A 16,144-nucleotide genomic window follows, 5' to 3' on the forward strand; every position below is an offset into this window, starting at 1 on the left:
CAAAATACTTCAAGCTCTGTCAAGTTGATTGTTATCATTTCTAGACAGCCATTTTCAAGTCTTGCCATATATTTTCAAGCAGATTTAAGTCAAAACTGTAACTAGGCCACTGTCTGTTGGAAAGCAGACTGAACCAAGTTTTCCTCTATGATTTTGCTTGTGCTTAGCTCTATTCCGTTTCTTAGTCCTTGCCGATGACAAGCATACTAATAACATGATGCAGCCACCACAATGCTTGAAAATATGAAGAGTGGTACTCAGTGATGTGTTGTGTTGGATTTGCCCCAAACATACAGTAATGCTTTGTATTCAGAATCAAAAGTTAATTTCTTTGTCACATTTCTTTGCAGTATTACTTTAGTGCCTTATTGCAAGCAGGATGCATGAGCTTGGATTATTTTTTATAATGTACAGGCTTCCTTCTTTTCACTGCCATTTAGCATTTAGGTTAGTATTGTAGAGTAACTACAATGTTGTTGATCCATCCTCAGTTTTCTCCTATCACAGCCATTAAACTCGGTAACTATTTTAAAGTCACCTTTCACCATGGTGAAATCCCTGAGCGGTTTCCTTCCTCTCCGGCAACTGAGTTAGGAAGGATGCCTGTATCTTTGTAGTGACTGGATGCATTGACACACCATCCAAAGTGTAATTAATAACTGCACCATGCTCAAAGGGATATTCAATGTCTGCCTATTTTGTTTTACCCATCTACCAATAGGAGCCCTTCTTTGCAAACCATTGGAAAACCTCCCTGGTCTTTGTGGTTGAATCTGAGCTTGAAATTCACTGCTAGACAAAGGGGCCTTACAGACAATTGTATGTGTGGGGTACAGAGATGAGGTAGTCATTTAAAAATAATGTTAAACACTATTATTGCACACAGAGTGAGTCCATGCAACATATCATGTGACATTTTTAGTCCTTAACTTATTTAGGCTTGCCATAACAAAGGGGTTGAATACTTATTGACTCAAGACATTTCTGCTTTACATTTTTTATTCATTTGTAAACATTTCTAAAAACATAATTCCACTTTGACATTATGGGGTGTTGTGTGTAGATCAGTGACAAAAAATCTAAATGTAATCCATTTTACATTCAGGCTGTAACACAACAAAATGTGGAAAAAGTCAAGGGGTGTGAATACTTTCATTTAGAAATCCACAAATTGATGTACAGCTGTAGGATCTCAATTTGAACCAGTTATCTACTGCAGAAATGTGAATTATGTGGATTATAATTAACAGACATTTTTTTAGGGGTTGATAGATTTTTCTTAGGGCAAATGAAGTCTGAAATTTCAAAGTGGAAATTACTAACTTTAGAAGCCTTTTTAAAACTCTAATATACTAAAAGTTTAAAGTTTCCTGCTGTGCAGGAAATGCTCAGCAACAAAAGATTGATCATGCAACATCTGTAGCAACTGCAGATTGCCACTTAAACTTATCATGTATAATCATGCATAACGAAAAATTACTGAAGGTGACAACATAATAAAGGCATTCAACTTTTGATTCTAATCCATAATGTGTGAGCATTTTCCCTAATGAACGTGACAAACTTTCAGTGAGAAGTTGCCAGTGTGAGAATGTACCACAAGATGGTGCTATATCACCAACAATCACTTGTAGAGTACCGGTAGCCTCAATCAATACCATTTCCACTGAACAAAAATATAAATGCAACATGTAAAGTGCTGGTCCCATGTTTCATGAGCTGAAATAAAAAATCCCAGAAATGTTCCATATGCACAAAAAGATTATTTCTCTCAAATTTTGTGTACAAATTAGTTTACATCCCTGTAGGTGAGCATTTCTCCTTTGCCAAGATAATCCATCCCCCTGACAGGTGTGGCATATCAAGAAGCTGATTACACATGTGCACCTTGTGCTAGGGACTATAAAAGGCCGCTTTAAAATCTGCAGTTTTGTCACACAACACAATGCCACAGATGTCTCAAGTTTTGAGGGAGCGTGCAATTGACATGCTGACTGCAGGAATGTTCACCTGTCTGTCTGTAATAAAGCCCGTTTGTGGGGAAAAACACATTCTCATTGGCTAGGCCTGGCTTCCCAGTGGGTGGGATTATGCCCTCCAAGGGCCACTCATGGCTGCACCCCTGCTCAGTCATGTGAAATCCATAGATTAGGGCCTAATTTATTTATTTCAATTGACTGATTTCCTTAAATGAACTGTACCTCATTAAAATTGTTGCATGTTGCGTTTATATTTTTGTTCAGTATATATACAGTGGGGAGAACAAGTATTTGATACACTGCCGATTTTGCAGGTTTTCCTACTTACAAAGCATGTAGAGGTCTGTAATTTTTATCATAGGTACACTTCAACTGTGAGAGACAGAATCTAAAACAAAAATCAAGAAAATCACATTATATGATTTTTAAGTAATTAATTTGCAGTATTTGATCACCTACCAACCAGTAAGAATTCCGGCTCTCACAGACCTGTTAGTTTTTCTTTAAGAAGCCCTCCTGTTCTCCACTCATTACCTGTATTAACTGCACCTGTTTGAACTCGTTACCTGTATAAAAGACACCTGTCCACACACTCAATCAAACAGACTCCAACCTCTCCACAATGGCCAAGACCAGAGAGCTGTGTAAGGACATCAGGGATAAAATGGTAGACCTGCACAAGGCTGGGATGGGCTACAGGACAATAGGCAAGCAGCTTGGTGAGAAGGCAACAACTGTTGCCGCAATTATTAGAAAATGGAAGAAGTTCAAGATGACGGTCAATCACTCTCGGTCTGGGGCTCCATGCAAATCTCACCTCGTGGGGCATCAATGATCATGAGGAAGGTGAGGGATCAGCCCAGAACTACACGGCAGGACCTGGTCAATGACCTGAAGAGAGCTGGGACCACAGTCTCAAAGAAAACCATTAGTAACACACTACGCCGTCATGGATTAAAATCCTGCAGCGCACGCAAGGTCCCCCTGCTCAAGCCAGCACATGTCCAGGCCCGTCTGAAGTTTGCCAATGACCATCTGGATGATCCAGAGGAGGAATGGGAGAAGGTCATGTGGTCTGATGAGACAAAAATAGAGCTTTTTGGTCTAAACTCCACTCGCCGTGTTTGGAGGAAGAAGAAGGATGAGTACAACCCCAAGAACACCATCCCAACCGTGAAGCATGGAGGTGGAAACATCATTCTTTGGGGATGCTTTTCTGCAAAGGGGACAGGATGACTGCACCACATTGAGGGGAGGATGGATGGGGCCATGTATCGCGAGATCTTGGCCAACAACCTCCTTCCCTCAGTAAGAGCATTGAAGATGGGTCGTGGCTGGGTCTTCCAGCATGACAACGACCCGAAACACACAGCCAGGGCAACTAAGGAGTGGCTCCGTAAGAAGCATCTCAAGGTCCTGGAGTGGCCTAGCCAGTCTCCAGACCTGAACACAATAGAAAATCTTTGGAGGGAGCTGAAAGTCCGTATTGCCCAGCGACAGCCCCGAAACCTGAAGGATCTGGAGAAGGTCTGTATGGAGGAGTGGGCCAAAATCCCTGCTGCAGTGTGTGCAAACCTGGTCAAGACCTACAGGAAACATATGATCTCTGTAATTACAAACAAAGGTTTCTGTACCAAATATTAAGTTCTGCTTTTCTGATGTATCAAATACTTATGTCATGCAATAAAATGCAAATTAATTACTTTAAAATCATACAATGTGATTTTCTGGATTTTTGTTTTAGATTCCGTCTCTCACAGTTGAAGTGTACCTATGATAAAAAAATTACAGACCTCTACATGCTTTGTAAGTAGGAAAACCTGCAAAATCGGCAGTGTATCAAATACTTGTTCTCCCCACTGTAGATTTTACACAGAATGCAGTTTGTTGTCAAGAAAGAGTACGGGAGACGAGGGATGGTTGTAACACTTTTTGCATTTTTGTCAATTTCTCAGAGATTGTTTGAGCTACAACATTTAAAATGTGATACAAACAACTTCCATTTGTCTGCTGCAAATTGTTATAGGTATCATCTCACCAAATCAAACAGACAGGGTGTGACTTTGTCTCAAATACATGGAGTGGAATGTTACAATTTACCCCACCTCCCAGGTCAGTTGTAACAGAGATTGTGGTGAAATATAACAGTTTGAAAATATAGATAAATCATGACACGCAACAAAATATTGAAGGTCTTTATTGAGAACATGAGAACAACCTTGCCATGTTTAACATTTTGTGTGGCAGAAATAATTTCATAATAATACAAATATTTTTTTTATTTTTTTATCCTTATTCTAAAATTGATTAAATCGTTTTTTTCCCTCATCAATCTACACACAATACCCCATAATGACAAACCAAAAACAGGTTTTTAGACATTTTTGCACATGTATTAAAATTAAAAAACAGAAATATCACATTTACATAAGTATTCAGACCCTTTACTCAGTACTTTGTTGAAGCACCTTTGGCAGCGATTACAGCCTCGAGTCCTCTTGGGTATGACGCTACAAGCTTGGCACACCTGTATTTGGGGAGTTTCTCCCATTCTTCTCTGCAGATCCTCTCAAGCTCTGTCAGGTTGGATGGGGAGTTTCGCTGCACAGCTATTTTCAGGTCTCACCAGAGACGTTCGATCAGGTTCAAGTTCGGGCTCTGGCATGCACTGTCAACTGTGGGACCTTATATAGACAGGTGTGTGCCTTTCCAAATCATGTCCAATCAATTGAATGTACCAAAGGTCGACTCCAATCATGTTGTAGAAACATCTCAAGGATGATCAATGGAAGCATGATGCACCTGAGCTCAATTTCGAGTCTCGTATGTAAATAAGGTATTTCTGTTTTTTATTTTTTTTATAAATTTGCAAAAAAAATCTAAAAACCTGTTTTTGCTTTGTCATTATGGGTTATTGTGTGTAGATTGATGAGGAAAAATGTTTATTTTGTCAATTTTAGAATAAGGCTGTAAAGTAACAAAATGTCTATCACAGGTTCTTGCTTCTTCACCAGGGCTGAAGACTAAACTGAGCATGTGCACAGTGAGTCACATGATTCTAGCTTGTTCCTGATTGGAGATATTGAAAGTGTTACAACTATCCTGTGTTACAACCATCCTTGGTCTCCCCTACTTATTGAGCTACTATAGGCCAATCAAAATATCAAATTTGTCTAAATAAACTATTCTTGGCATCAACCCATCTGATGCTCCTACAATGAAACAAGGCCCATCCATAGAAGAGTATGAAACACCCACTACAGTGTCAATTACGTCACTGAGAGTCAACTGCTAAATACTATATTTTATGGAGTATGATATGCTTTCAGAGCCCAGAAAGGCCATTTCTCAATTTTCTGTAGCCACATAATACAAAGTAAATATAGATTTGTTTAAAGTGGAAACTGCAATGGATAAAACTGTGCTGCCATACAATAAGAAGCCATTGATTTAACACATTAAGTAGATTATTAAAGTTGGCTGTGTCGAAGACTTTAACAGCCAACCAGCTCTATCAGCAGTCAGTGGAGCTCCTTTGTGTGTCAACAAGGAAAGGAGCCAAGTCCAGCTAAAGGCTATAGAGAAACTTGCATTTCCCTTCCAACTGGTTCATTTACTGCATGCATCACTTGCATATTATTCTACCAGGACAAAAAAAGAAACGGTTATTTTCAGCAAACTTCACATGTTTAAATATTTGTATGAACATAACAAGATTCAACAACTGAGACATAAACTGAACAAGTTCCACAGACATGTGACTAACAGAAATGGAATAATGTGTCCCTGAACAAAGGGGGGTCAAAATCAAAAGTAACAGTCAGTATCTGGTGTGGCCACCAGCTGCATTAAGTACTGCAGTGCATCTCCTCCTCATGTACTGCACCATATTTGCCAGTTCTTGCTGTGAGATGTTACCCCACTCTTCCACCAAGGCACCTGCAAGTTCCCTGACATTTCTGGGGGGAATGGCCCTAGCTCTCACCCTCCGATCCAACAGGTCCCAGACGTGCACAATGGGATTGAGATCTGGCCTCTTCGCTGGCCATGGCAGAACACTGACATTCCTGACTTGCAGGAAATCACGCACAGAACGAGCAGTATGGCTGGTGGCATTATCATGCTGGAGGGTCATGTCAGGATGAGCCTGCAGGAAGGGTACCACATGAGGGAGGAGGATGTCTTCCCTGTAACGCACAGCGTTGAGATTGCCTGCAATGACAACAAGCTCGGTCCGATGATGCTGTGACACACCGCCCCAGACCATGACGGACCCTCCACCTCCAAATCGATCCCGCTCCAGAGTACAGGCCTCGGTGTAACGCTCATTCCTTCGACGATAAACGCAAATCCGACCATCACCCCTGGTGAGACAAAACCGCGACTCGTCAGTGAAGAGCACTTTTTGCCAGTCCTGTCTGGTCCAGCGATGGTGGGTTTGTGCCCATAGGCGACGTTGTTGCCGGGGATGTCTGGTGAGGACCTGCCTTACAACAGGCCTACAAGCCCTCAGTCCAGCCTCTCCCAGCCTATTGCGGACAGTCCGAGCACTGACGGAGGGATTGTGCGTTCCTGGTGTAACTCGGGCAGTTGTTGTTGCCATCCTGTACCTGTCCCGCAGGTGTGATGTTCGGATGTAACGATCCTGTGCAGATGTTGTTACACGTGGTCTGCCACTGCGAGGACGATCAGCTGTCCGTCCTGTCTTCCTGTAGCGCTGTCTTAGGCTTCTCACAGTACGGACATTGCAATTTATTGCCCTGGCCACATCTGCAGTCCTCATGCCTCCTTGCAGCATGCCTAAGGCACGTTCACGCAGATGAGCAGGGGCCTTGGGCATCTTTCTTTTGGTGTTTTTCAGAGTCAGTAGAAAGGCCTCTTTAGTGTCCTAAGTTTTCATAACTGTGACCTTAATTGCCTACCGTCTGTAAGCTGTTAGTGTCTTAACGACCGTTCCACAAGTGCATGTTCATTAATTGTTTATGGTTCATTGAACAAGCATGGGAAACAGTGTTTCAACCCTTTACAATGAAGATCTGTGAAGTTATTTTGATTTTTATGAATTATCTTTGAAAGATAGGGTCCTGAAAAAGGGACGTTTCTTTTTTTGCTGAGTTTAGCATCCAACACGTCTGATTGCAACACTCACAGCAATTCAGATGCTTTAGAGAGTTTCAGTGAATGGCAACATTCAGTATCAGGCATTCATTCATTCGCTCTTGGACGGTTTTCTATTGAAATGCAAAATGGCTGATTTACAACCAACTAAAATTCAAAAACACATTGAAAAACATACATACTAAAAATGTAGCCTACTACTTCAAGGATGCTAAATTGGTATTATACGTTAATCTGGATGTGAACAAACGCTGCTTGTCCGCTAAACTGTAAAAACCATGATTCAGACCCCGTTGATGTACTTTTCCACAGCATATATGAACTAAATCTGTCTGAGACTGAGGGTTTTGGTTTGGATCATTCCCCAATGCTGGCCTCCTCTCTTCACCCTCTACAGTACTTGCATGTAACCATGGTGTTATTTTCGTGAGTGCAGAGTGTGGACTTAATCAATGCCCTTGGTTATTTCTCTGGTTTACAGGGTGAGAGGAGAGAGGGCAGAGATGGTCATACTCTTAGCATGGGGTAGAGTAGGAACAAGGACTCCTCTGTTTTCTGTTTTATACTTACTAAATGTACCCAATGAAAACGGTTTAGAAGCTACTGCCTTTCCTGAGGAGAGCACTTCATGAGGTAGGGGCTAATTTAATCAGCAGATAATGTTATGCAGTTGGAAATATAATAATGATGAGGAGTTATAAGTAAATTAAGATGAGTGCTTTTTGAGGTCGGTTCGATAATAAAAAAATTATAGTGGTTTTCGATTTCGGTTTCGAAATCTTTGCAATAATTGGGTTATGGTAATATAATTGAAATGCAAATAATACTGAATCTATTTAAAGCACAATGTTTAATTTAGTGGCATAAACTGCATAGCAAATAGGCTGAATATCCACCAATCTTTAAAATAACAGATGAATGCAATATTTATTTGGATGGGGAAATTTAAATGAGTGATTCTGTAAAAAAAAAAAAAGATGTCCAGTATCAATTTTGTTGCAAATTGAAAAATGTTATACCCTGAGAGGACGTCCTAATTATGCTAGGATCAAATTCTACAATCAACAACATCATAACACTATGTGATTCAGGGCCGTAGTTAAGTTAAAGTGCCTTCAGAAAGTATATACACCCCTAGACTTTTTCCACATGTTGTCGCGTTACAGCCTGACTTTAAAATGGATTAAATTGAGATTATTTTGTCAGTAGCCTTCAGAAAATACCTTATAATGTAAAAGTGGAATTATACAAATTAATTTTTAAAAAGTCATAAAATATTTAAAGTTGAAATGTCTTGAGTCAATAAATATTCAACCCCTTTGTTATGGCAAGCCTAAATAAGTTCAGGAGTAAAAATGTGCTTAAAAAGTCACATAATAAGTTGCATGGACTCACCCTGTGTACAATAATAGTGTTTAGAATTATTTTTGAATGAGTACCTAATTTCTGTAACCCACACATACAATTAACTGTAAGGTCCCTCAGTCGAGCAGTGAATTTCAAACACAGATTCATCCACAAAGAGCAGGGAGGTTTTCCAATGCCTCGCAAAGAAGGGCACCATTTAGTAGATACAATTAAAGCAGACATTGAATATCCATTTGAGCATGGTGAACTTATTAATTACACTTTCAATGGTTTATCAATACACCCAGTCACTACAAAGATACAGGCGTCCTTCCTAACTCAGTTGCCGGAGGGGAAGGAAACCACTCAGGAATTTCAACATTAAAACAGTTACAGAGTTTAATGGCTGTGATAGGAGAAAATTGAGGATGGATCAACAACATTGTAGTTACTCCACAATACTAACCTAATTGACAGAGTGAAAAGAAGGACATCTGTACGGAATGAAAATATTCCAAAACATGCATCCTGTTTGCAACAACACACTAAAGTAATACTGCAAAAAAATGTGGCAAAGCAATTCACTTTTTGTCCTGAATACAAAGTGTTATGTTTGGGGCAAATCCAATACAACACATTACTGAGTACCACTCTACCTATTTCCAAGCATAGTGGTGGCTGGTTTCAGGATAAAAAGAAACGTAATGGAGCTAAGCACAGGCAAAATCCTAGAGGAAAACCTGGTTCTGTTTGCTTTCCACCAGACACTGGGATATGAATTCACTGTTCAGCAGGACAATAACCTAAAACACAAGGTCAAATCTACACTGGAGTTGATTGCCAAGAAGACAGTGAATGTTCCTGAGTGAAAAATCTATGGCAAAATCTGAAAATGGTTGTCTAGCAATGATCAACAACCAGCAGCTTGAAGAATTTTGAAAAGAATAATGGGCAAATGTTGCACAATCCAGGTGTGGAAAGCTCTTAGAGACTTACCCAGAAAAACTCACAGCTGTAATCACTGCCAATAGTGTTTATACCAAGTATTGACTCAGGTGTGTGAATACTTAGTAAATGAAATATTTCTGTTTTTAATTTTCAATAAACTTGCTAAAATGTCTAAAAACTTTTTCACTTCATCATTTTGGGGTATTGTGTGTAGATTGGTGTTTAATCCATGTTGAATTCAGGCTGTAACACAACACAATGTGGAATAAGTCAAGGGGTATGAATACTTTCTGAAGGAATAGTGAGGACACCGTGGTCTGGACCTCTGTAATTTTTTCTAATTAAAAATATATATATATAAATGAGTCTAGTTAGTTTAGCCAGCTATCTGAACTTTTAGTAATCATGGCCGAATTACGTGCCCAGGGACCCTGACCTCCAGGGGGCCCCCATTGATTTTATTAGTCACTCTCACTCAGATATCATATCTCTTAAATGTAATCTAAAATGTAATCTATGTAATCTCCAAAAGTAATTATTTATCATTAGAGGGCTATAAACAATAACTAGTAATGATGCATACTCCAAGAACGGTTAAAATATCACCTTTCTGATAAAAATAGTTATAAATTGCTGAGGTGTAATCACTTTTGAGGACATAAGCTCAAGTACACAATAGAAATATGATAAAAATATGATTCTTATTTTGTCTGTATTTCCTATTCAACAAAACTGTGTGATAAGGCTTGAAATATAGTATAATTAAATTATAAAACGAATAACTATAAGATTTCACCTTCCTTATTAGTGTAAAAATATATATTTGTATGTCTAGTGTTAGAGAAAATGTGCAGGACTCTCTTGATCAAAACGTCTGCCCCCTCCGCTGTGAACGTCACACGAGAGAGCTCTAGCTTGGCTTCCTAAACTCGTTAGGAACTCGCCTTTTATCTTATTATTGTCTGTCTAGGACAAACAGAAAGTGTTTTTTGTTTAAAAACTATTCATATTTTTAGATTACTGTGATAAAGTTGGTTATAAATCGATCTCTGAATGTGCTCGAGCGACGAAACCTCTCTATCCTGCTGCGCTACGATTTAAGGATTTTAAGGCATGTGCTTTGTTAGCGGCTGTGATGTATGGTCTAGCTAGGAGTTGCTGGACAGTCAGAAGAGCGAATAATGGTAGGAGGGACGGCTCATCTTCAAGTGGTGTCAGATTTCACATCTTAAACAAAGATTATGGATATACTGACAAGATACATGTCTCTCCGCCCTAACAGTGGGAGTCGTTGTCCACAAAGCTACGCGGTGGGCTGGCTAGATCCCGCCTATCCTTTCTTTGGATTGGTGGATACATCTCATTATTGTAATCTCGTTTTAAATTCGATTAGGGTTGCTGACGTCACCGTCTGTATTCAATGGAGACAGATACTACGCTACTAGCCTCATGCAATGAATATGCATAGCCAGCTCGAGACAATTCCCATATAAGGTGCTTTTTCTCAAAATTGCCGGGATGTCACGTGTCCTACTTATATCAATACACTCATAACAACTTAAGCATTAGGAAACTATTATTCGATTAAATAAAACTCACGTATCAAATAAGCCATTATTTTTTTGGGTTGACCAAATTCGACACTCTTGGTGGGCGAAACAACGTAAAACGCCACCTGCTGAAGGGAGACAGATTTTCCGCCGAGTTGGGCCTCTCTATTCCTCTTCATCTCTGTCCTAAATTACACAAGCGGAAGAGATACACTCATAAATCCTTGATAACCAGGGCTACCGCTCGATGCAAGACATTTCGATTAAAATTTCCTCAGATCCATTTTATAAGCGAAAATGTCGAAACGGTACCAGAACCACGCAGATCCTATATACAGGGGATTTATATCTTTAACATGGCATAAATCATGTCAAAATGTGTAAAATTACAGGAAATTAGCTTTTAAAACTGCAAACACTTCTCCCCACCCCATGGCAAAATGTGTAGAATTGCAGGAAATTAGCTGTAAAACTGCAACAAAAAGTTCTGTAAAGCAAAACATATTTGTTTACCTTTTGTTAATAAAATAACAAATATTCTAACAGATCCCTCAGTACATATTTACGTTTTTAATCCCGGTGCTGTTAATGTGAGTTAATGTAGTGGCTAATTGTATAGCTAATAGGCTATGTGTTTGTCGATCAACTGAGGTAAATGAAGCTACAGTAACCAATGTGATAATGGCTGGGTTCATTTTTGCCTGTAGTTGCTGTTCTCCAAATAGCATTTTAGATTTTTTTAAAATTGTATAGAAATGCAATAAATTCACTTAAACTTTCAAAAAAATATCCATCCACCCCCTCTTGACCTCACTCAAACTCAGACCCTGCCTACGGCCCTGATGGGAATATATTTTTATGGTTTGGATTTGTATTTAAGGTTCAAATGTATTTATATATTAATGATTGGGGTGCCCTTGGAGACATTATAACTAATTATATACATTATTTATTTCGTCCTATTTACAGCTTGATCAAAATGAAGGCACTTCTCATTGCTGCTATTCTCTTGGTTGGACTATTGGCAATGGGCAGCGAGGCCATTCCATCAAACCGCTGGTCCTGCTACAAGAAAGTCTTGAAGGACAGGGACTGTCGCAATATCGGCATCACCAACGGAGTTGCGACCATGCGACCCATCGATTCCCTGCAGAACCATTTCTGGGAGGGGAACAAATGCGACATGGTGTGCTACTGTAACTTCAGTGAGCTTCTCTGCTGCCCAAGGTACAGAAATTCCATTCTCCGCCAGTAGGCGGCGCCCATCATCAGCACACATACACAGTCTATGTTAATACCGTTCTGGGACAGTGGATGGCTCTGTGGTACTGTTATGTGCACTGGAGGCCGAATCGAGGCCGGCGGGCAGTTAGGCGCCAATTATAGTTGGGAACGAATTGGATCCAGTCACAGGCTGCCCAGTGAACACTGCCTACATTGTGGTTATCATAAGCCACCTATTAATACAGTCAGGCACGTGTGCCTGCTGCCCTGCAGTGAGCTGTGGTGTGGAGTTGACTTCTGTTTCTTTCACTGGTCAGTTAAAAGGTCGTTCATGCTGTTTTTACGTCATCTCCTTTGCTCATGTAATGCAAATACACTATGGCTAGGCCTATACATGTTGGCTCTGTTTTTAGTCAGCTGTTGAGTACAGAGAAGTGTTTTTCCTTTAAAAGGCACTATATGCTTGGAATCCAAACTCGGAGTTAATCAGTTTGCGAACACAGTTTATCCGTTTATCAAAGAATGCCATTCTTGACTAGATGCTTCCTTCATTAACTAGGCCATTTTCTCCTGAACCGCATGGTCCATCCACTAGAAACTCATGGACAGCTTACCATAGCCTTGGATTCCAGGCTAATAGGGCAATATACTAAACACATGTTTTTTATTTTTATGTTGTTCCAGGGATGTCTTCTTTGGACCCAAAATCTCCTTTATAATTCCATGCAAACCCATCTGAGCCATCACTCGTTTGAATGGACAGTGAACACGGATGGTGCAATCTTCTGAATGGAAACAATGAGAGTAAATGGGGCCAAGGGTGATGGGCCCATCCAATCCAGACTACAGGGTTACATGCATTTCATTCTTCACTTCAAGACAGCTACACAACTACAGATTCAGAAGGCTGGACCTAAAGCAAAAGCACAAGCTTTGAAGCTGGAAAAAATGAGCCCCCCCTTTCACAATACTTGGGCCTACAAATAAAATGCATTATTTTCAGTTTCAAATACAGCAGCTAGTATATTTATTATCTGTGAAGACAATTCAATAAATGCAGCCTGTGTCCCTCCTTTGCCAGGGCTACAGTTCAACACTTGTATATCTGACTTGGCAGACCCTTACTTTGGCATTCGCAATGATGTGACACTCCCCCATTATCTACGCCCAAACGTAAACAGATCTCACTATTTGGCAATAGTAGTAGTTATTGTACATCTAAAACTATTATTCAATAGTAAATACTATGCCATTCATGAGAGACATTCCATTTTATATTCAAGGCTATTAAATGCAGTAAATGTCCGCAGGATCATAAAATGTGATGTTGTGATTTACATTTACATTTTAGTCATTTAGCAGCCGCTTTTATCCAGAGCGACTTACAGTTAGTGAGTGCATACATTTTCATACTGGCCCCCCGTGGGAAACGAACCCACAACACTGGCGTTGCAAGCGCCATGCTCTACCAACTGAGCATGATTTTATATGGATGAAACATGTAGGCTGTACAACTGTATTGTAAATGTGTTTGCAAAAAGATTATAGTATTGTGTGTGTTAAATGTCTTACTAGGCCTAACTAACATAGCACTATAGATAACCTAGACCGGTGGAGCTGTTTTAACAAGTTGTTCTACTGCTCCATGACATCTCCTTGTACTTATCCAATGATTTTGTATCAATTACAACACTGTATGTGAGAATATTAATAAACAGATCGGTTTGAGTGTTATTTTGCCTGCAGGCCTTACTTGGCATATTATGAAACCACCTTTGGAACTGAATTAAGGCTCTTGAGTGGGTAAGATTTATTTACGGATTCACTGTTATTCTCCTATTCTATACAGTCACTGATAATAGAGTCCAGTGACTGTAGAATAGGCCCATAGTGAAGGATGTCAAATCGCACAAGGGGTACAATGCATCTAATCATACTTCAGCCCTCAGTTCAAAGTAAACACACATAAACCACCCATTAAACCACCCATAAACTGCTATACTGTGGTCCTCTGTAGCTCAGCTGGTAGAGCACGGCGCTTGTAACGCCAAGGTAGTGGGTTCGATCCCCGGGACCACCCATACACAAAAATGTATGCACGCACGACTGTAAGTCGCTTTGGATAAAAGCGTCTGCTAAATGGCATATTATTATTATTATTATTATTTTCCCTATGTCTAAAATCATATACAAGTTGAGACAAATCAATCCACTGTTTGCATTGTAACTCGTGCGAAAAACTTGGTACTCAGGATGGTAATTAGAGAGGAATCGAGCCTGCACTCTCCTGCCACCTTTAACACCTATGTTTGACACCCCGTGGATAAAGTCATCTGCTTCCCACAATGAGGATCCAGTATGAATGGGCTCTCGGGCCCAGCGGGTATGTGAAAGGGTGTTTTGTCAGTTGGGCCCATTGGTAAACAACTGGGGGGCTTACAGTTTTATGCTAATGCTGATTGTTTTGTGGTCTCCTTTTGCTTGTGAGGCTATGTGCTTTTACTATGGGGCTGGGTGAGAAGGGCGGTGTTGGTGAGGCTAGAAAGGAAACTTGAGCGTCTACTTTACATCTTTTGTCTTGTTGTGGCCTTTCTTTCATTTGGTATATAACCATTTGGTATGCTATTTGTCCACATTTACTATAGTTTAGCAGCAAATTCAACTCTGACAATTGTTTACAGTGCTTAATTGTGACTTTCCAATTTGCCCAGCTACTGTGTAGGCCTCTGGGGTGGCAGGTAGCCTAGGGGTTAAGAGTGTTGGGCTAGTAACCAAATCCCTGTGCCGACTAGGTGAAAAATCTGTCGACGTGCCCTTGAGCAAGACACTTCACCCTAATTACTCCAGGGTTGCTGTCAATAATGGCTAATCCTTGGCTGTGACCCCACTCGCTAAGGGTGACTCAGGGGGAGTGGGATATGCACATTTCCAATTCACATGTGTATAATACACACTTGTACATGTGTGAAATAGGACAAATGTAAGCACCAACCTAATGGGCAAGTGTAAACAATGGCCTACTATATCATAACAGAAGCCTACTACTATTTGGTGCTATGAAATGAGAATAAAAAACATTACTGTACTGGAAGCTCCTTGCACCTTCTAGGAATCTTCCCCTCCAAGTGCAGCTGCTATGGTGGCCTTCAACATAGTGACAACATGGACGCTCAGGCACATTGACACTGGAGCAGCTGAGGCCTGCAGGAGAAAAGACACTCACAATAAATCTTGACATACAACCCCAACAACACTGTTTACTTTTTTCTCCTCCTGACACACTAAAACCGGTTTGAGCTGAACAGCTCCAGTTCCACTGAGGCCCTGGCTGTGAGAAAGCATTACAGAACAGGAGGAATGAAGCAGGGTTGTGACTTGATGGAGTACAGCTACGACCGGAAGTTACTTTTCGAAAACATAACCGGTTAGGAGAGCATTATAGCTAACCCTAACCCTTTTCCTAAATCTCCTAACCTGCTATGTTAATTCTCCTGACCTGCTGCGTAAATTCTCCTAACCTCCTACGAAAAAAGTAACTTCAGGTTGTAGCTGTATAGGCTACCACCTAGTTTCTACTATGAAGCAGCCTGACTGAGAGAACAATATAATATAATATGCCATTTAGCAGACGCTTTTATCCAAAGCGACTTACAGTCATTTGTGCATACATTTTTACATATGGGTGGTCCCAGGGTTCGAACCCACTACCCTGGCGTCACAAGCGCCATGCTCTACTAATGGAGCTACAGAGGACAACAGTGAAGACGGCTGAAAATTGCTAATGCTAGCCACAAAGTAGGCCCTTTTCATTTTTCAATAGAAGCGCCATAGGTTTCCTTTGGGGGTACACTCTTAGAAAAAAGGGTTCCAAAAGGGTTCTTCGGCTGTCCCCATTCGAGAACCCTTTTTGGTTCCGGGTAGAACCCCTTTTGGTTCCAGGTAGAACTCTTTTGGGTTCCGTGTAGAACCCTTTACACA

General features: G+C 40.4%; 1 protein-coding gene across 3 annotated transcripts in view; it reads left to right on the plus strand.

Moving 5' to 3' along the window:
* Positions 1–13,894, plus strand: part of LOC311109933 (scrapie-responsive protein 1-like) — a 28,888-nt gene extending 14,994 nt beyond the window's left edge. For 2 of the 3 annotated variants that reach the window (XM_084188443.1, XM_084188442.1), the window contains 2 exons: positions 11,912–12,169; positions 12,851–13,894. In XM_084188443.1, coding sequence (XP_084044569.1) covers positions 11,922–12,169; positions 12,851–12,905 — 303 coding nt within the window. In that variant the 5' untranslated portion in view covers positions 11,912–11,921 and the 3' untranslated portion in view covers positions 12,906–13,894. Of the gene's footprint in view, positions 1–7,576; positions 7,731–11,911; positions 12,170–12,850 lie in introns of those variants that run through there. The other variant, XM_084188441.1, reaches the window with a different exon arrangement.
* The last annotated feature ends 2,250 nt before the right edge of the window (positions 13,895–16,144 follow it).

The sequence above is a fragment of the Coregonus lavaretus genome (genome assembly GCF_964263955.1).
Source record: "Coregonus lavaretus genome assembly, contig: SUPER_35_unloc_1, whole genome shotgun sequence".
Taxonomy (NCBI): domain Eukaryota; kingdom Metazoa; phylum Chordata; class Actinopteri; order Salmoniformes; family Salmonidae; genus Coregonus; species Coregonus lavaretus.